Here is a 21,925-nt window from a genome sequence, read left to right as displayed (position 1 = left end):
AAAATTGCCACTGATTCTAAAGACAATCCCAAAGCATTCTATAGCTATGCCAAGAATCTCAATGGCAACACTCATCTGCTCTGAGTTGCAGCACAATGGCACTAAATATACAGAACCAACTGATATTGCCAACATCCTGGCAGATAGGTTCAGTGCTAACTTTACCCCTCTCTCACCCCCTAAAGGGCCCATCTCTATATGGGAAGAATGCAAAGTTCCTGTAATCACGGCTGCACAGGTAAAAAACACACTCTCCAAAGCCAAGAACACAGCATCCATGGGACCTGACAACATCCAAGACTGCATTCTGCATTAACTACAGAATGAACTGGCACCCCACCTAAGTACCATGTTCAATCATAGCCTCACCTCAGGCTTTGTGCCCACTGAATGGTGCACAGCAACAGTTATCCCACTCCACAAAGGGGGAGCCACCACAGACCCAGGGAACTACCACCCCATTAGCCTGATGAGTTTGGTCTGCAAGGCTATGGAACATGTCATCATGGAACTTACAAATAATGACATTGGTAATCTCCAAACTCTGGACCCTACCTAGTTCGGGTTTGTAAAAGGTAGATCATGTCTCCTAAACCTGATAGACTTCTTTGAAGTGGTCACCAAAGCCATAGATGAGGGTAAGGTGGTCCACACAGCCTATCTAGATCTCGCCAAGGCTTTTGACACCATCCTTCACTCTGGAATTATAGATAAACTCACTAAACTAGGTATAAATCCCTATGTCACAAGATGGGATGCCAACTGGCTCGCTGACAGAACCCACACTGTGAAAATAGTAGACTCTAAATCCAACTTCAGATCAGTGACAAGTGGAGTACCACAGGGTTCAGTCCTAGGTCCTCTCCTGTTTGGTATCTACTTTTCTGTAGTACAAGCTAACACAGAAGGTCTTTGGCTAACAAAGTTTGCAGATGACTGCAAACTAGGAGCCATAATCAAAACTCCTAACGATGTGGACATCCTACAAAAGGGCCTCACTGAGACAGATGCCTGGTGTCAAAGCCATGGCCTCAAGCTCAATTCCAAAAAGTGCATTGTCATCCCTTTTGGTAAAAACTCTGTGCCCATGAACTACCACATAGGTGGTAGTCTACTTAACACAGAAAGTGTGATAAGAGACCTTGGGACACAGGTGGACAGTAGTCTCTCCTTTGATAATCACATCGCCACTGTAGTCAGGAAATCCTTCTATGTGGCACACCTCATCACAAAAAGTTTTTATCATCCAGGAAAAAAGAGGTTATTGTTCCCCTGTACTCATCACTCATTAGACCCATTATAGAGTACAATGCCCTTTTTGGTATGTACCTCACAAGACATCTACAACAACTGGAAATGCCACAGAAATACCTCACAAAGAGGATTACCAGCCTCAAACAGATACCCTACGCAGACCATCTCAAAAAATTCCGGCTTTACTCTGTCACATATCGTCTACTCAGAGGCGATCTCTGCCTAACATACAAAGCTATGTCAAACCCAGAACTGTTGGACATGGTCCACTTAAAGAAATCCCAATATTTTCAAGCTACATGCTCTAGGGACCTAACCCTTGTCACCACAATAAACAGAACAGGCTGGAGAGATAGATTCCTGTCCCAGAGACTTCCCATACTTCGGAACAAACTACCTATCTATATCAAACAAAGCTCCTCATTAGTACTCTTCAAGAAAAATCTTGATGATTGGATGAGAGATAGGAAATTCACCCCGAGGATCACTTCTGTGGCTCTGCTTGACAGGAGCACAGGAAAATAATTTTCTTGGGTGGCAAACGCCAGGGTACCATTTGGCTAGGCTTGTACAGGCCCTAGAGCCAATAGCCTAGTACCTACCTATGAACCTATGAATCAAGTGTTTTCTTCAGTTACAAAGGCTTTGATGTAGTTGTTCACAAAATGGACTTTACTTGATGAAACACTTTGAAGTAGTTTGTTATTATTGACTATTACATATATACAGTTCTGTATTTGTATATATATATATATATATATATATATATATATATATATATATATATACATATATGCAATGGTAAACATTTTGTAGTATATTTTAAAATTTTCATGACATCATAATGGCTATTTAAATAATTTATTTGAAGCATTTTGTCACTGGATGATTTTTTGCACATGACAAGTATTTAAAGGGTGGTTTCAAGTTTTTGTATTTATTCTGATGAAGTTATTGGTGTTTTATTAAACAAATGAAAGCTTATAAGTTTTGTGGTTCAGTTCCTTCCTGGTCTTTGGTTTGCTGCTTTTTTATTTTCACATAATTCATTCACTGATGGACAGATACGTCTCCAAAATAAGCACATTCCTAAATTTACCAACTCCTTAAAATACTTCAAGCACATGGCTATCCCCAGAAATGAATTCTATCTGTGAACTTAGGCATAAAGCTTGTTCTTCCAGAAAACAAAATCCATCTTCAGAAAGCTTCCAACATTTCATACAACTTAGATATATATCAAAAATGGCCACTTGTAGGTATAAGGGCTGCTTCCTCCAGTACAAACAGTCAATCTTCAAATACAACCCAAAACATTCCGGAACCTCATAAATAGTATTACAAAAGGATGACAAGAAAATCACCCTGACTAATCAAACACCATCATCACACTCTCAGGCCCTCTACTGGTAAGCATTTCCTTGAAATTTTTCCTTTGCACTTCCTTAATTCCCCAACAACCTCCCCCAACTCAATATACCCCACCCCACTATACACTTCTTTTCTAATTCAAAAAAATTATCATCGAGGATATCATAAAAGTTACTTTAAACATATTCAGAAGTCTCTCCTGGTTCAGATAATATATATCCTTGGTTCCTCATTCTCTGCAATGAACACAATTACACTACCGGTCCACCACTGACACAACCTATGCATCAAAACAATGTCATACCCACCATATGGAAGACAGCTATGGGCACATTAGTTTACAAAGTCTAAAGAAAACTTGAGAGAACCATTCAAATGCAGGTTCGATGAAACTGAACTGGAAACAGTTGCACATCTCATTACTGGTTGTGATACACTAACTGTTGAAGGTCTGTTTACTGAATGGCACAGTAATGTGGCAAGACTGTTACACTAGTGATTGTGCAAACTTTAAAATGAACAGTTAGCTGAGAAGGACTGGAAACATGAACATCAACATATTATTAACAATTGAGGAAGGTCATATCACAAAGGAACACTCAACACTAACAGTTAAAAAACAGATACAAGAAAAGTCAGATATAGCCATACAAGAAAAAAAGTATTGTCAGTGTTTGAAATTGCTATGTCCAGCCATGATAGTGCCTTATGTTTAAAGTATTTATTCATATATATATATATATATATATATATAAATATATATATATATATATATATATATATATATATATATATATATCTATATATATCTATATATAGAGAGAGAGATATAGGTTGATATATACAGTAGAGTCGATTATCCGAACTAATTAGGACCAAGGGTAGTTCGGATAATCAAACTGTTTGGATAATCAAACATACATTGAACTGGATAAAAAACTTCTAAAATCTTGTTTTTTCTGCACTCAGGGAATACACTTTACAACCATTCAGCAAGTCTAGTGGACAATAAAGAATATTTTTCACACACAAGTAGGCTACAAGTTCAAAGAACATGCAGAAGCTAATACATATAACATTTACATATTCAGATTTTATGATTTTTACTACCCAAAAACTTTGGAAGATTGGGTTTGGATAAGTGACATTTCGGATAATCGATGTTCGGAAATTCGACTCTCTACTGTATATAGTTAGATATACATATATTCAACAGTATAGAACTAGTATCAGAACCACCATGGTGTGTAGTATAAACACATAAAACATATAAAAGATACGCACTTTTGGCTGAATACCACACCCTAAAGTGCTTATCTCTATATGTTTTATGCATTTTTTTTATTAAAGTGAAATCATTTATGCTATATGCCATGATGGTTCTGATACGTGCAGTATATTGTTGTCTGCATATGCTTCATTATCTACCTTTAACAGCCATATTCCTAGTTTTATTGTGGCTGATATATCTATATCTGTATCTATATCTATATTTATATCTATATATAGATATCTATACCTCTATAGCTATATCTATCTATCTGGATACATATATATATATATATATATATATATATATATATATATATATATATATATATATATATATTTATTTACCAGGGTAGTCCACTGATTTCAATGGACCATTTGCAGACACAGCCTGGGTGAATAGGATGATATTAGAAATGAATAAAACATATTTACAGATAAAGATATGCTATAGATATATATATATATATATATATATATATATATATATATATATAGTCATACATATTTACAGATGCAAAAATATGCTACAATGTCTAGTTTAAGAAACAGTTAACAATGCCAAAACATGGGTGGGAAAATGGAATTATGCTTAGCAGAACTTTATGGATAACATGTAGCCATAATGACTGAGATGGCTTATGCTACAGGGACAGCAGCATATCATTATATGGAGAGGTATGAAGACATTAGAAGAGGCAAGTGAGAATAATTGCAGGAAAGGATAGCATTGGGAGAAGACAGAGAGAAAGTGAGAGAGGCATGCAGTGGGAAGAGGAATAGATAGGAATGTGAGAGAGAGATGCAGAGAGAAGAAGGATGTAGGATAAATGAGAGATATTATGTAAAGACATGACATGATGAGATAAGGAAGGATGCAGTAGTGATAAATGCCTGTGAGAGAGCTGCAGGGTTCATGTAACGTGAACTGAGAAAGTGCAGCTGCACTTGGCTTGGGTGAAAAGTTGTTTCTTGAGCTATTGTCTGAAGTCTGAGTAGTTTTCAATATCTTGGATTGAGACAGGAATGCAGTGTCATAGTTTGGGTACTGGGATAGAGAATAAATGGTCCAATAAAGTTTACCTTCTGCAGTTAACAGAGTAGGTTATAATTGACAAATATCCCTGAGATTAAATGCAGGATGTTTGTTAAAATGTTTATGAGTGAGTACCAGGAAAGTACAAGGACGTGCAAGCAGAAATAAGAGCAAAGTGGAATAAAGATGTCCAAGCAATTCCAATAGTAGTTGGAGCAGCATGAATAATAACAATAAAAAAGAATGTGAAAGCATATTTAAATATGCTACTAGTACATGTAACCCTATATGAACTGCAGAAAGAGGCAACTCTGATTACATTGTGTGTGCTGAGAAGTGCATTACGGGTTTACATCAAAGAATGAAGCAATACTAATGTCATAAATTCCACATGAACTCTGACTTGAGAATAGGGTCCATTCCTGTCATGCTATTAGAAACCCAAAACATTTGGAGAAAATAAAACAGAAAGCCATTGTTAAACCACTACCAAAAATCGGTAACCCCAAAGATGCCAAAAACTTCATTCCAATCTTTATCATTTTAACCCTAGGAAAAATCCTGAAAAAAATAATCTTCACTTAACTCGGGGACTATTTCAAAAAATACAGCATAGTCTCCCCAAAGCATGTATTTTTGTCCAGTAGAAACTCAGTGAGTACTCTTTACAGAATAACCACTGATATCCTAAGGAACATGGGCAAAGAGCACTGTACAAGACGTAGACCTCACCAAAGCCTTTGATCCGGTAAAACATTCAATACTTCTTATCTCATTCCTTTAGTCAGGCATAAGCAAAGACTGTCTCATCTTGTTCCCCACTTTTCTTAAACATAGACACTTCAATGTCCAAATAGTGAACTCCCTCTCTCTCTGTGCCTGTCTTGCCAAAGGAGAACCTTAAGAATCGGTTATCCTACCGTTACTATTCTCACTATTCATTAATGCACTCACTCATAGCGCTCCTACCTCAAACTCCCATCCTTATGCCTGCAGATGATACGGTTACCTACTGATCCTACCACCTCAACTTCACCATCAAAAATCAACTTGAAAAAGTCCTAAATACATTATCACTATGGTTCTCATACAATAACCTCATACTAAGCACCCAGTAAACTAGAAACATGATTTTCAGCACAAGACAAAAACTATCTATAATCTTACAATAGTGGAAAATATGGCATACTTAAAATATCACACAGAAACCATGCCACACTTCAAATACCTTGGCATCTGACTGGATCATTCTCACAAATCTAAAGGAAATACCCTACCTTTTTTGGGCCATTTAAAATATCTTGCTTACTGTCACCTTAATGCAGACTATAAAAAGGAAAATCAGATTTCCTTCCTCAACTAGAATATGTCCTACTTATTATTGTCAAAGCCTCAGAGAAATAAAAAAGCTTTGCAAACACAGGGGAATCAAATCTGTAGGCTCATCACTTTAGACCCCCGAATAGAATGCCACTGCTCAGTCATAACTAAAGCAACCATAGGTGATGGTTGCACATTCCTCCTAGCCTGCTGAATCCACAAATTCTTATGCCAAGTCTCCCTCACTGTCTGCTCCAGCTGATTCTCATAGAACTGCATTCTTTAATATTAGATCACAGTCCTCTCTCTATCCCTCGCTACATCACTCACAAACCTACAGTCCAATAATGTCACCTCAGACATGTGATGGAAAACTCAAGAAACACTATTGCCTTAGTCAGTTTTAGACTTCATCTCAAAACATTTTTGCACACAAGAGCTATGTGTAAATTCTTTTTTCTACAACTAATTACTTTACTCATTAGATGCACTCTGTCCTTCCTACTTATATTCATTTCATATTTTAATGGAAGACACCTATATTAGATTAACCCCTGCCACTCTGTCATCAGTCTGTTTTGTACTCTAATCCACATCCTCCCATCTCACTGTCCAGCACATTCCCACCTTCACAGATCCCACCTCCCTGTACTGTACCTCACTTGGTCTTCTATCTGTCTTTCATCACCCACCCTATTAGCTATCCATCACTATAGTCCAAAATAAGCTGCAATAACTCTGTAAATAGGACTGTGTATACCTTGATATTATTTCCTACTTTATTAGATATACTTCTGTTATGCTGTTATAATGTTTTTACATGCTGCATATTGTATTAGATAGCCTCCCACTACGTTAGGCAAACTTTGACAGTGTTTTGTAATGTTTTTCCATGGTCAATATTGTATTATATTGTATTTGTAGTCTTTGTCTGTATTGTAAACCACTTCTTTGTCTACTATTACTTTGTAGTAGCTTCTCCTAGGTTGAGCCTGAATATGGTCCACCTGGATCAGTGCTCTACCTTGTTCAAGAATGAATGAATGAATGAATGAATGAATAACTAACTAACTAACTAACTAACTAACTAACTAACTAACTAACTAACTAACTAACTCTGAATATGACTACAGTATTTTTGTCATTGGATCCTTCTATGTAGCACATATTTAATATTACAATGTTCCAGGACTTTGAAATATCTTTAAATTATTACATCTGTTCTCCTCATTTCTTATTTTCATATGCTGTCTTGAAGCCTAAGCATGCCCAGTTGGAATCTGTCCTCATTTCCAGCTTCTTCAGCACTATCCATCTCATTGTGAATATCAGGTCAGTTGTATTGCATCTGATCTGCTCATCTCCCAGTCTTACTTTGTTCTACTTAATATAATTATTTGTCAGTCACCATCTAAAGTTCTTTCCTGCAGTACAATAGCAATTTAATACCTCTGTACTGCCTGCGGTTCTGCAGATCATCTTTATTCTTATAAACTGCCACCGGAATGTTTATTCTCTATTCATCTGGGATACTACTCTCTCTCCATGTAATTAAAAGTAACCCAGTGAGCCATTTTCCCCTAATGAACCAACATTTTAATCATTTCAGCTAAGACTGCATCTAAGACTGTCAGTATCCCTGACTTCAATTTCATTACTGCACTTCATACTTCTAGGGTGAGTTCTCCTTCCCCTTTTATTGTAGGATGTGCATGTGGCAGTACAACTTCTTTTGAATTGTCTTCATTAAGAAACTTCTTAACATATTTGAAATATTACTTCCATCTGCTCTTTATGTCTCTTGGACTAGTGAATAGACTGTTGCTGGCATCACTTATAATCATCATTTGCCACCTACCTTTGTTATCCTTCTGTTGTTCATTATACCCTGATATGCAAGCAATAATGCTCAATGAGATATATGTTATTGCATAAATAATACCTGCCCAAGGGTACACTAAGGCCCTCGGCCCCTACACACCTGGAAGGGTGTGATTTGCACAATAACACACACACCCCAAAGGGCATTATTGTACTTGGAGAATGGGCAATCTTTTAAATTGTTTTGAATTTGTTTCTTAATTACTATCTCTCTCTCTCTCTCTCTATATATATATATATATATATATATATATATATATATATGCTGATATGGGCAAGTGCCAGCATAGCCAGCTGGAGTATTGTAAAGAATGATATGTCTTTTGAATATCAAACTGATTTATACAAGATACTTATGTTAAAAATGTATTAGAATTGTATGTCATTTGCATATCAAACTGATTTTGCACAAATGCTTGTGCTGAAATTGTATTTGTGAGCTTTTTTGTGTTGAAATGTAGCAACAGAGGATACTGCTGAAATTAAGAGAAATGTACATGTACTATTGTAGCTGAATTAAATGTAGATGTTTTAATAGAGGATACTGGCACAGCAGAGGCTGACATTAAGAAAATTAAAGGAAATGCAAATCAGCTATTAAACCATTAAAAGGCACCCTACAGTGCAGAATAGGACTGGAGATGCTGGGTCTGGGGAAAAGCCTTTGTCCATTAGATCAGTTAAAAGAGATGAGCCCCCCAGCACTGCCATAAACATTTGGATGTGTACGGTGGTTATCTGTGCTAACTTCCTGTCTCAACTTCAAAGGGGGAATACTGTGAGAATCTAGTCATATGACCAGATGAGATCATTCTGTTAGCTCTCATGGAAATTTTATTTTAGATATTACAAAGAAAAATCTCAGCATATTGAGTATTCTGTTTGGGAAACCTGACTAGAAAGTCCCTCACCCACATCATCTTGCCTTGCAGTAGTAAGTAACTTAACTAGGGAACAGTACTTTTCTTACATTCAGTCAGGAATATACTGAAGCTTAGTTTAGGTATTGTTTTTCTTTATTTGTCTGAATCTGTCCATCAATGTTCCTTTCAATATTTTCTATGATTTGAATTGTGTGGTTTACTGTGAATATATATTCAGTATTTTCATGTACTTTATTTATTAATAAATATATTTAAAACTTTTATTGTGGTTTGTCCTTGTAGACAGTATCTAACCTTGGAGAGTGCTTATATTTATTTAATGACACTGTGTGGGCCACTTCAAAAGGCCTAGCCATCTTGGTGAACTGCTACCATTTGTATTATTATCAATATTACACAATATAATTGAACACCCTTTGTTAAGAGCCTTATAGCACTGACTGTTGGCAGTGACAACTACCTTATAGTCTGGGCAAAATTGGTAGAGTGGGTATTCTGTGCCGGTCTTTCCCATTTTGTGTGTGTGTGTGTGTGTGTGTGTGTGTGTGTGTGTATGTGTGTGTGTGTGTCAGCTACTTGGGGCAGGGACATGAAACACTGGGCTTACAGAGAGGGTGCTGGAGGACTTGGCTTGGGCACTCAGCTGAGGACCAAACCCTACAGCTGTTCCAGTGGGGTGTCTAATTGGTGACCTGAAGGGAGACAGATAAAGAGACATCCAGACCCCAAGCTGAGTGTGTTCCCTGTGTGCTCTTAAGGGAAATTGTACTCGATGCAGAGAGGTATGCTTCTGGAAATACTGAGTGTATCCATTTGTATTCCAAGTGCGTGTCCCTCTCCAGTGTCAGTGGTGAGGTTTAAGGCTTCTTGTTTATTGGTCCAGCATGGGGACGACACATATTGGTGGCCATTACATATTGGTTGCAGTGGTGGGCATCACAATATATACTAATAATTTTGGTGAAAATATTTCCTCTACCTGCTGTGTCAGACTTGCTGTAGTATATGCTGCCAAGTCATTTGGAGCTGAAGTCATTAAATAATGAGTTACATTTGAGTTTCAGACTTTATCATAGCTCTTAACTAAGCAGGGACAAATCTGAACATAATCAGGGACAAATCCAGAAGTAGTCAGGGACACTTTGAAAATATTAGTACCATTAATCTGAGATATTGACAGAATAAAAAAATTAATTAATATGCATTTTCTGAAGTAAAAAGTATCTATAACTTGATTTATTAGCATTGTTTATGAAGTGCAATTTACACCTTTTCTCCAAACGTCACCAATTTTAGGAGGGAAATGTAGGGAGGCAGAGCTAAAATTTGAGTCAAAATCAGGGACATGTGAAAGGTATGGACTTCATATCCTTCAGAAAATGTATGCTAACATAAATCCTGTTATTATACCAACTTTCTGATTTTATAAGAGCAATATTAAAAAGCTGTTCCTATTTCTGAGCCTTTGCCCCCTGTTATTTTAGTCTTCAACTTGATTTCTTGAGCAAAGAGGTTGAGAGGTATGTATACCTCATAATTTCAAAAGAGATGCACCAACTGCTCAAATTTTCTCTCTCATTCGCATTCTCTCTCACTCATAAACACATTCTGTCGCACACACACACACACACACACACACACACACACACACACACACACACACACACACACACACACTCTTCTGCTTTCATGCACAGAAACAAACGTACACTCATACACAGACCCATACACACACACTCCCACACACACGTACAAACATACACACACACACACACACGCACACACACACGCACACACGCACACACACACACACACGCACACACACGCACACACACACACACACACACACACACGTTTCTATTTTTTATGTGTTTGTTTTAATTTTACATTCAACAAACAGCAAACGCACTGCGTAGACAGTGTAAAATAATGTCTCACTCACACTCACTCTTACTTTCTTGCACATATGCGCTCTCACACACACACACACACACACACACACACACACACACACACACACACACACACACACACACACACAGACATAAACACACACATACATACACATGCATATACTTTTCTATTTTTTTATTTTTCCTTTTTTAAGTTTACTTATACTAAACAGCAAAGGTGCAGGTTAGTGAGTATAAAATAATGGTGTCTGTTAGCTTCATTATAGTCCGAGCACCACAGCAGCTTGATATGCTGCCATGTAGTAGTGGACTCAGTTTTCAGTGGGCATTACCTGTACATTAACACCCTCCTGGAGAACATTCGTTCTTCATCAGAGTAGCGATGTATAGGTCACCCAATCTCTAAAGCTTGTTAGTGTCACCTGTTTAGTTCTTTGCTACTGCAATTGTTCTCTTAGCTTCTTTGCTAGCCAACCAGTATTCCTTCTTAACCTCATCCTTATTTTCTATTTCCCATGTATTTCTGCACTTCTTTTTTTTTCTTTTGATGGCTTCTTGGACTTCTGTATTCCACTGCCAGCTTTCCTTATACACCTGTTTTCCTTACCTAGCTCAAGCGCATATCTCACATACCTGCGTAGAATCTGTTTTGATGTACTGCCATGCTTCTTCAGCTCCACATATCTCCTCTTCTTCCTGAGAAGCTAGAGCCATATATATTTCTTTGATATCCTGAACTTTTGCTCAAGTCAGCTTCTTGTTATTCAGCCTTGTGTATCTTATCCTTAGAGTCCTTTCTGAATAATCCATGCAGTTGAATGTTTTGTGAAATGTGATAAAAGTCTTAATAATTCTTTGTATGGATTGTATAATCTATCTTGCCAAATGTTAATATGTTGAATGATCTTCTACATTGAATGTATTGTATTACCTATTTGCATGTTACATGTTTATGTTTTGTACTTAATAGGCTGGCCTAAAAGTCACCCAAATTTAACAGATCATTACATGTTTTTACATGTTTAAGTGTAAAATGCTTACATTTTCTTTATGCTTCATTAGAGCTGAATCCTCTAAACCTGTTTCCAAATAATTATTGCTGCAGTTATTTTGTACAGAATAACTTTCTGGATTCTTAGCATAGGACAGGGATTGTTCATTAATTAAATTCATTATTTTGATTTATTTTGATTTAATTAATGTTTTTTAAATCATGCCCTTGAAACAGGTCATTTTATGTGATCTATGAAAAATGTGACATCTTTAGCTTTAATTATGAAGACCTCAATATCAGCGCATTTGGATGTCTCTTAATCAATAAGTTCTACCTCTAGCACTTTCTGCCCTCTGATGGCAGTGGTATTTACATCGATGGACCATGTATCTCAATTATCACAGGCACCCCCACACACACACACACACACACACACACACACACACACACACACACACACACACACACACACATGCTCACATGCAAGTACACATGCATGCATACCCTCTATCTCTCTTGATACCCTGCATAAGCTCACTATTGCAACCACCTAAGCAGACGTACACTCACACATATAGACCCAGATATACATATATATATATATAAAACTCGTTCCTACTCCCATAACTCTGCTGAACTTCATTAAACTTATCTGAACCATGGCTTCTTCCATTAATGTCAATGGTTGGCTGTTGTCTTTTGTAGGTGTTATGTTTCTTGTGTATGCAGCCGTGTGGTTCCCTCAATTGCTAAGCAGTGTAATTTGATAGCTACAGGCATTTTTTGGTGGAATTTACAGACCCTTTTGGTTAGCAATGAGTCATAGACATGTATTGACTGATTCTAATCTATCAGTTTATGATTTTTGAAATATCCTACTTCTTCTATGTGAATTCTGTCAGAATAATTGTTTAATTCATTTGTTAACCTGTGTAACCCACCCAACACAGATGCTTCTTTTTAAGTATAACTCTTGATCACTGAGTTATTGACTGGTTTGCTCAGAGATGAAGCTCAAAAGATTAAATGTATTCTTTTACAAAGCACTGTTCACTTTATTAAACTGACACATAAATTTCAAACTAGCTTGTGATTCTGTGAAAGAATCAGATTTTTTTAATTTAGTTTGATACATTGATCAGAAAGAAAAAATACACCAAGTACAAGTCCATCTTTTCAGGGGACAATGCAAGATTAGTTCTATTTGAGCAACTCACTTATGCTCACACTCCTGAGAAATCAGTAAAAGTGGTATAATTAGCAATATTACAGCATCTGCTCATCCCAAAATTCCACAACATTCAGTTCAGTAGACCAAGGTGTTACTCTGTTTGGAGAAGTACTGGTTCCATTGCCCCTCATTCTATAGCTATTTAAGAAGCAGACATAATGCTTTTGTCATTGACTAATAACTGTAACTCAGTCAATTAAAACAAGTATAGATGACATCATATATTCCTGAATTATTTTTATGTTTTTTTAAATTAATATAACTCTTGTAGATTTTTTTCAGCAGTACAGGAATAAAGGATGCTCAAATAAATGTTAGGACAATAATATGTAAGGTTTCCATATTATTTCTGAACGCTAATAATTTTTCAAATATGAGGAGAAATTTTGATGAAAGGAACACATTTAAGGATATGCTCTTGTGCATATGTGTATGTCAGCTTACTACATACTGCTTTAGTAAGGTTTAAGCTTAAATACTTTTACACAGAAAGGAATATGTTTCATATTATTTTATAAAGTATAGTTGTAACAACATTTACTATGTGGAAAATCAGTCTGTTTTTTTTTTTTTCATGCTCTGCAGAGTACTATTCAAAAGTGTGTGCTTTGTGCGAGTGACTAAAACGTAATACTGTATGTTTAATTAGGATTTATTTGTTGTAATGTGATTTGGACATTGAATGCTGTGATCTCTTTATGAAGAAAAATGCATATATTAAATGCCTGCAGTTTTAAAGATTTTCCTTTTGAATTTGTTGCTGAAGTAAATTGTTACTAGACCATGTAGTCTAGGGGTCTATATCAGTATATTGAATGCTGAAAATGCCAAATGCAATTTAATCTAACTGAAATGTTCGAAATCTCAAAAGAGCGAACTGATGGAACATCGATTTCTCTCCCAGGGAAAGAAATCGGTGTTCTGTGCAAAAAAAAAAGTTCAGCACTTTAAACACTGACAGAACTGGGGGGCTTCACCCCCACACCCCCCTACTTAAATATGCTAACTCCGAGACCGCACCACATTGGAGGAAATAGCAAACTCCGATGACGACCCACCAATTTCTTTCCCTGGGAAAGAAATTGATGTTCTGTCAGTTCGCTCTTCTGAGATTTCAAACATTTCAGTTTGATTAAATTAAATTTGGCATTTTCAACATTCGAAATGCTGATAGGAACCCTAATCTAGTATTGATAGAACACTTAGTTATTCATAAAAGAACTTTTAAGGTCACAATTTTTAGTTATTATGCATCTTGAAATACATGGGTTGACCTACCTTATGAACTTTAAACAACACCTCACAGAGGTTATAGATTTTTTCAGCTCGTACCCAGTCTAATGTGCTGACCTGTGGGAACAACCAAAAGATATGCAGTCAAGACTTAAAGAGCTATTGAAATCTATTATATGTAGCATTTTCCACACACAGTTCTAATGAGATTCATAAAGCATGCTGTCAGAATATATAAAAAGGTGCTTGTTAACATGCATTGTTAAAAAAATAATTCCTGACACTACAGTAAAAGTAAAAATATATATTCACAAGGAAGTCTTGAAATGTTTTAGTCTTCCAGTTAAAATAGCTTACTGTCAACATTTTGCGATATCAGAAAGTTTGAAGAGCTAGGACATTACTATTCTTTGTCTTTATAATGATTATTAGACAGATGTTAGACTCTGCCTAGTTTAATGAATTGTGAAATATGTTTATGAGGAAAAGTGGACTCATTGGACTACACATTCCTGGAAACTCAACTGAAATATCCCCAAATTACTTGTGAATTTAAATGAAACTGCCTGATTAATAAGCATAATTTACTTTAACAACCTGAATCCATAAGCTATCTGCTGTATATATGCTACATTATATATGTCACTTGCATATGACAGTCTCTAGAGCACACGAAAAAATACATATTATTTTTGCAACATGCTATATTTGCACTAATCATACATTCTAAACTAACTCAATTGGCAAATGACAAGTTATTTATTTGAAACATCAGTCTAAATATTAATTGTGCTCTTGAAACATTGTTGCCGTTTTGACAAAACAAAACCTGAACTGAAAAAGGAATGATTTGAAGAAGTGAAGTATTGGACAGCTATTGACAATACAATATAAGTAGAAATGTATACATGCAAGGAAAATTTGAAATGCTTTATTCTTTTAGTTAAAATATCTTATTTTTAACTTTTTGCTTTATCAGAAAATTTAAAGAGCTAGGAAATTATTTCTAATTTGTCTTTATAATGTTTACTAAAGTGATGTTAGTCACTGACTTGTTTAATGGATTGCAAGTCATGTACAAGATGGACTACTGAATGTTATTTCTGTTTACCTATGTTTGCTGAAATTCTTTTATTAGTACTGATTTCAAACAAGGGAAAGAAAGGGAAGGGAAATCTCTGTTTTTGGTCAAGGGAGGAAAGGCTCAAGAGTATTCCAACTGCCTCAAAAACTCTCTAAGATGCACTAAATACTATTTGATTAATACTTACCTAAGGTAAGTCTTGATTATCATATAGGTACCTTCACATTCATTCTAGAACTGATGTGATTACCTATTCTGGAAGCAGGAGGTGCCCTAAGCAGGATGGAAATTGTCAGGGTGATCATAGTTCATTCTTAGACTCTGCTTTGCAAATCTATAAATATGTAAAAGCACTCTGAGTCAGGATACCACTGATAAGCCATGTCTTTTCATAAGTGTAAGTTGAAGTTGGTGAGCTGAAGAGTGGGAAAGTAAAGGAAGACAGTACACCTACAGTAAATTTATATTTCATTGGTAACCACTCATTGTCTCCTGTAGAGTCATTTTATTCAAATTATTTTAGTAATAATATATTTGTTGTTGGCTTATTTAGTGTATGCTCCTCTGCCGCATTTAATTTATCCAAAATGACATATCTGACATGTTTGGGATCTTTTAAGGGTAACTAAATATTGGATATTTTCTAAGTCAACATAATAATTGTTTACACTACTAACAATCCATCCTGATATATAAAATACTATAGAGCAATAATAGAATAAAGTAGAATTTCATATTTCTTTTAAGAAAATTATCCATATAATAATTTAACATATGGAGCTCAGTTGATATTGTTGGCTAAAGGTATGAGTGATAATCCAATGGATCTATCTTTATCTATTGGATTAGGAATGACTTTCATTCCATGTTTAATGGGAAATTCATATTTACTTGTATTTGATACTTTAGAATTAATGTTTTATAGAAGTACTTTTTTAAAGCCTGACCAGAATTTTACCCTACTCATATTTAAAGAAGAAAGAACATTAAATTACACTCCCAAGTTTACACACATAAAAATAACATCCAATGTTATCAGAGAATATGGTATAACTATAATCAAAGTAAAAAAAGAAGCAACAAGTTTCTTCCAACAATAACTTGAAATGGATTTAACATTCTTATCATTAAATACTAATGACTTAAATAATGCAAATAAAAGATCAAACTTACTAAAATATTTAAATCCAAATAAGGCACAAGTAGTATTTCTCTAGGAAATGCATTTTAAGACTAACGATAGCTTTATTTGGAACCCTAAGGACTATATATTCTTAGCTCAATCCTCCTATAGAACAAACACAAAAGGAGTATCACTTCCATGGAAGAAAAACATAATCACTCCAAAAGTTATTTATAAATATGAAGACAAAGAAGGTCTACTAGCTTTTGTTATAATTAAATTTATGAACAGAATATGGAACTTAGCTAATCTATATTGGTTCCCAGGAACTGGAGCAGGAACAATTAAAAAACGCCTAGATTTTATTTCCAACAATTATAAAGGAAATTCTATACTGGGAGGAGACTTTAATTGTACCTTAGAAGCTTCTGGAGCCACCAAGCAGTCTTTTCGCATAGCAACTATTTCAAAATCCTTAAAAAAATGGATTGATTCATTTCATTTAATTGACACTTTTAAAGTAAAAGATGATAAATCCTTATTATTTTCCCATAAAGACCATAGATTTGGAACACAAACCAGAATAGACAAATTATTCGTAGTTCAAGATTTACAAACAAAAATCCTCAACTTCTCAATAGTTCCATGCCCCTTCTCAGATCATGAATCTCTGATAATAAAGCTCCAAATAGAGTTTAAACCTTTAATCCTCTCAACTAGAATTCTATCATATATCATGAAAATTAAAGTATTCAGACCCTGGATGTTGTCAGAACTACAAACATTTCTTGAAATTAATAATACAACAGAAACCAATAGAGTCATGGTTTTGAACTCATTAAAAGAGTATTTATTTGGTAAGACCCTTAGCTAGTACAAAAACAAAGTTAGAGACTGGGAATCTGAATCATTAGATTTGCAAACCAGACTCTTGACAGCAAAATCTAAAAAAAATCAGAATTGTCCAGAAGTAAAAAAAGAAATAGAGGAATTAAATAAAAAATATAATGAAATTCTAACACACAAAACTTGTCTATCCTTGGAAAAATTAAAAATAAACTCATTAGCCACCTCCCCCAGATAGCTGCATAACTTATCTACAAGAATTAAAATACAATCTAAAGCAAATAACATTAGTAGTATATATCATGAAAAGAAATGGAAACAAGTATCAGATATAGGAAACATCCTTAAACCATTCCCATTCCATTATATGGAACACTTCAAAAAAGAAGATTTCGATACCAACCAAATAAACTTAGATACAAACCTTATCAATATAAAAAAAAAATTCCCGAAAACTTAAAACTAGACCTACAAAAGCCTATATCCTACAAAGAAATTGTTGGCAAGATAAAAGAAAGGAAATTGGTATAATTACGGAAATTTACAAACTCTTCCATTCAACAGTAATCTCACTTTTTTATAAAACTTTGCTAGATGTCCAGTCAGAAGCAAAAATACCACCCTCGTGGAAATATTCTCTCATAACACCAGTTCTAAAATATAATAAATCATCATACCTTTGCACCTCATACAGACCTATATCATTACTGAATAATGATTACAAAATATTCAGGTCAATACTAGCTAACAGAATAAAAATCCCACTTTCAAAGACAATTAATAATTATCCAACTTTTTTTTATATAACAGGCACATACATGATAAAATTAAAAGGATACTTACTCTTATAGAGTATGTGAATAAAGAAGATAGAGAAATACTTGTAATCGGATTAGACATAGAAAAAGCCTTTGATTCCCTCAACTGGTAATATCTATTTAAAACGTTAGCATTATTTGAATTTCCTCCAACCTTCATCTTATTACTAAAACCATATATATTAATAACTTAGCCTACATTCAATAAGGTCCTTTCACCTCAGAACCTATCCATATACCAAAAGGTACTAAACAAGGATGCCCCCTTTCTCCTATTTTATTTGCTTTGGCTATAGAAATAATTACAGAAATAATGCACAATAATCAAAGAATAAAAGGAATAGAAGTCTATGACCAGTACATATCTAAAATAATGCTTTTTGCTGATGATATTTTATTAACCCTATCAAACTCCAGAGAGTCATTAGGAGAGCTAGAAGAAGTAATGGAGAAATTTTATAAGATTTCAGGTCTATACTTTAATAGATCAAAATCAAAATTTCTATTTTTAAATAACAAAAAAGAACTACAAGTTACAGATAAATCCATCATAGGAAAACAAGAACTTACGCTAAATTATTTAGGAATAGTGCTATGCAAAAATATAAACAAAACAATATTAATAAATTATAAAAACATTATTGAAACAATAAAAATATATATAGAAAAGTGGAACAAAATTATATTAACTTTTGAAGACAGATTGCAATTAATAAAAATGGTCTTATTGCCAAAAATACTATATGTAGCATTAACAATACAGTTAATTCCTGAAAAATGCATTCTTAAAGAAATAAACTCATGTTTAATAAAATTTTTATATTATCCCAAAAAGAATAGAGTTGCTCTAACTCATCACATTAGACACTGGAAACAAGGAGGATTGAACTTCCCAGAAATAGAAACGTATATAAAAGCATATGTGCTTAAAACTACAATAGACTGGATAAACCCAAATTATTTTGCCAACTGGAAAGAATTAACAATGGCTAAATTAACAAATTAATTTAATCTGTTAAAAAAAATTTAATAGTAGACAAATTAAACAAACCCTGCTACATAGAATGCATAAGTATACAATATAATATAACAAAACCTTCAAAAACAACACTGGTTAATCATTGCATCAATTCCTTTAGGAAACTTATCAATGCAAACATAGATCTAAAATTTTGGCTTGACCTTTTAACCCCATTTACCATCACTAAGAACTTTCCTCACAAAATATATAGAGAAACAATAACCTCCTGGGAACAAAATGGATTCTTATGCTGGTTTCAATGTGCCTTCTTCTTTCTTTTTCTTTTGGCTTTTCCCGGTTAGGGGTCACCACAGCGGAACTCTGGTCCGCTAATGATTGTCAGTCAATTTTTTACAGGTGCCGAGGTGTCAGCTGAACGCCCAACCTTCAACGAAGGCACGCCCATTCTACGCATGTCTTTCGAAAGCCACTCGACCACGGAGAGGACATGCAGACTCCACACAGAAGGAGCTCCAGCCTGTTGTTGTTTGTCTTTTGGCTTTTCCCGGTTAGAGGTTGCCACAGCGCAACTCTGGTCCACTAATGATTGGCAGTTTTTTTTTATGGTGTCGAGTTGCCAGCCCAACACCCAACCTTCAACGAAGACAAGCCCATTCAACGCATGTCTTTCAAACGCCCACTCGACCGTGGAGAGGATATGCAGACTCCACACAGAAGGCACTCCCAACCCAAGCCGAGAATCGAACAGGAGAACCTCTTGCTGTGAGGCAACAACACCACAGTACTGGAAAATATTTAACTGGAAATACTTACATAGAGCATTTTTAACACCAGATAGAATTAAAAAGATCAGTACTAATACAAATGTTTTTTGCTGGAGGTGTGAAAAGTCAAATAAAGTAGACTGGATTCATATTTTTTATGAATGTAATACAATTAAATCATAATGGAATGGAATGAATCATTTTTTACAAGCTTTTTTTAATGAATCCTTTACCTTAACTAAAGTATTGATAATTCTAAATGTAAATGAAGGCCCCTACCTGAATAAGACAGATATGTGTTTGTTATGGACAATACTTGCTATATCTAGGAAATGCCTAACCAGAAGATGGAAGTCAAATACACCCCCGATCTTGGAACAATTCTACGCTTTACTGAAGACAACTGCATCGATGGAAATAAAAATCAAAGAACTACAAATCTATCCCAGGCCATTGGTAAATAATCCTTGGAAGAAAGTTATATCATTGTTAGACACTCTGCAATAATCAATATTGTATCTCTGATAACTGATCTGATAATTCTATATTTACAGTGTATATAATTGAAAGTCAGGCTATTGTAAATATTGTATATAGTTGTTTAAAATGATATTTAAAAATATTATGTAAATGTTATTTTAATTGCAAATAAAAAAAATATTTGAGAAAAAAAATCATTCCTTGCTAGTCATATGTCATAAGCAAGGGCCACAAGAATTTCACTAAAAAACATAAAACAGTCAAATCGCAGTATTCAGTACTGTAAAATGTTTCTACCTGTGCATAGGAGAGAAACTCATATAAATGTAACAGGAAGAGATAATTAAGTGCAATGATTTTATAATTGCTATATGATGAATTAGTATTGTTTAAATAACATGTAAGCAGAAACAGTGAACTCAAGTAGATATTCATGTTCTGTGATGTTGTAACTATTCCCATAACATATAGCCACGCTGATGCAATGGCTAGTTCCTATTCCTCTGCTAAAATATTAGCTGCAGATATGGATGAAAACATTATGCTCCTTTTAGAAGACAGAAGTTTATTTTGGCAAAAGCATTGCACAAATAATTTCAAACAAGTATGTTTACAGAATGACATGGTGGTTAACATCTGTTTAGGTAATAAATTGTAATAATTAATGCAAATAATAATGTCAGCTGCATAATGGTAAATAACACAATATGCTCTATATTTGTTCATTTTCACAATAATAACAGCATCCATTTGGTAACTATCAGGCCAGTTTATTTGTGTTTCTATCTTTCTGATTTTAGAGAGCAAGATGGGACTTTTGTGCAGCAGTTGTTTGACCTCATATTCAAATATAAATAGAACTATTCTATGCCACATCCAAATCCTTTAACATTTTATTTACTGGAGTGAGTTGATGAACAAGTCTAGAGTGAGCCATAGCCTATTTTAAAAATGCAGTTCATGGAAAATATATTATAGTTATTAGTTCTGAGACTTGAAAACACATCTTCTCAAGTGGCAAATAATGTGCAATACAAGGGGATATCTGATCTCTTTTGTTCTTCTTTCCTTGTTGGGTGCATTATAAGGAGATATTGTAAATGATGACAAGTAGTGAACAGGAAAATCAGATGTGATTGGGTTAGGATATCTAAAATAAAGAAGTGCATCGTGGGAGGGATAAGGCTGACTGGAGGATGCACAAATACATTTAACTAATGGTGCATTTCAATGAAGGGTATTAACATATGAATAAGCAGCTTAACTAAAGGCAGATATTAAAACATCATAAAACCAAAAGAGTACAACAGAAATAATCAAGACAGGAAAACTGAATAGGCAAAACATCAAAAGCAAAAACAACACAAAACATATTGGACCTCCACACAACCTGCAAATTATATATACTAACTGCAAGGTCAAATTGCTGTGAGAAAAGGACC

General features: G+C 34.7%; 1 protein-coding gene across 1 annotated transcript in view; it reads right to left on the bottom strand.

Moving 5' to 3' along the window:
* Positions 1 to 21,925, bottom strand: part of SNTG2 (syntrophin gamma 2) — a 4,306,282-nt gene that overhangs the window by 1,647,384 nt on the left and 2,636,973 nt on the right. Inside the window, exon 11 of the mRNA XM_044086780.1 lies at positions 14,432 to 14,503. Coding sequence (XP_043942715.1) covers positions 14,432 to 14,503 — 72 coding nt within the window. The remainder of the gene's footprint in view (positions 1 to 14,431; positions 14,504 to 21,925) is intronic.

This window comes from Protopterus annectens, chromosome 1.part1 (genome assembly GCF_019279795.1).
Source record: "Protopterus annectens isolate FY-2018-M chromosome 1.part1, PAN1.0, whole genome shotgun sequence".
Taxonomy (NCBI): Eukaryota; Metazoa; Chordata; order Ceratodontiformes; family Protopteridae; genus Protopterus; species Protopterus annectens.
Note: the sequence above shows the minus strand (reverse complement) of the source record. Positions and strands in the feature narration are given on the sequence as shown.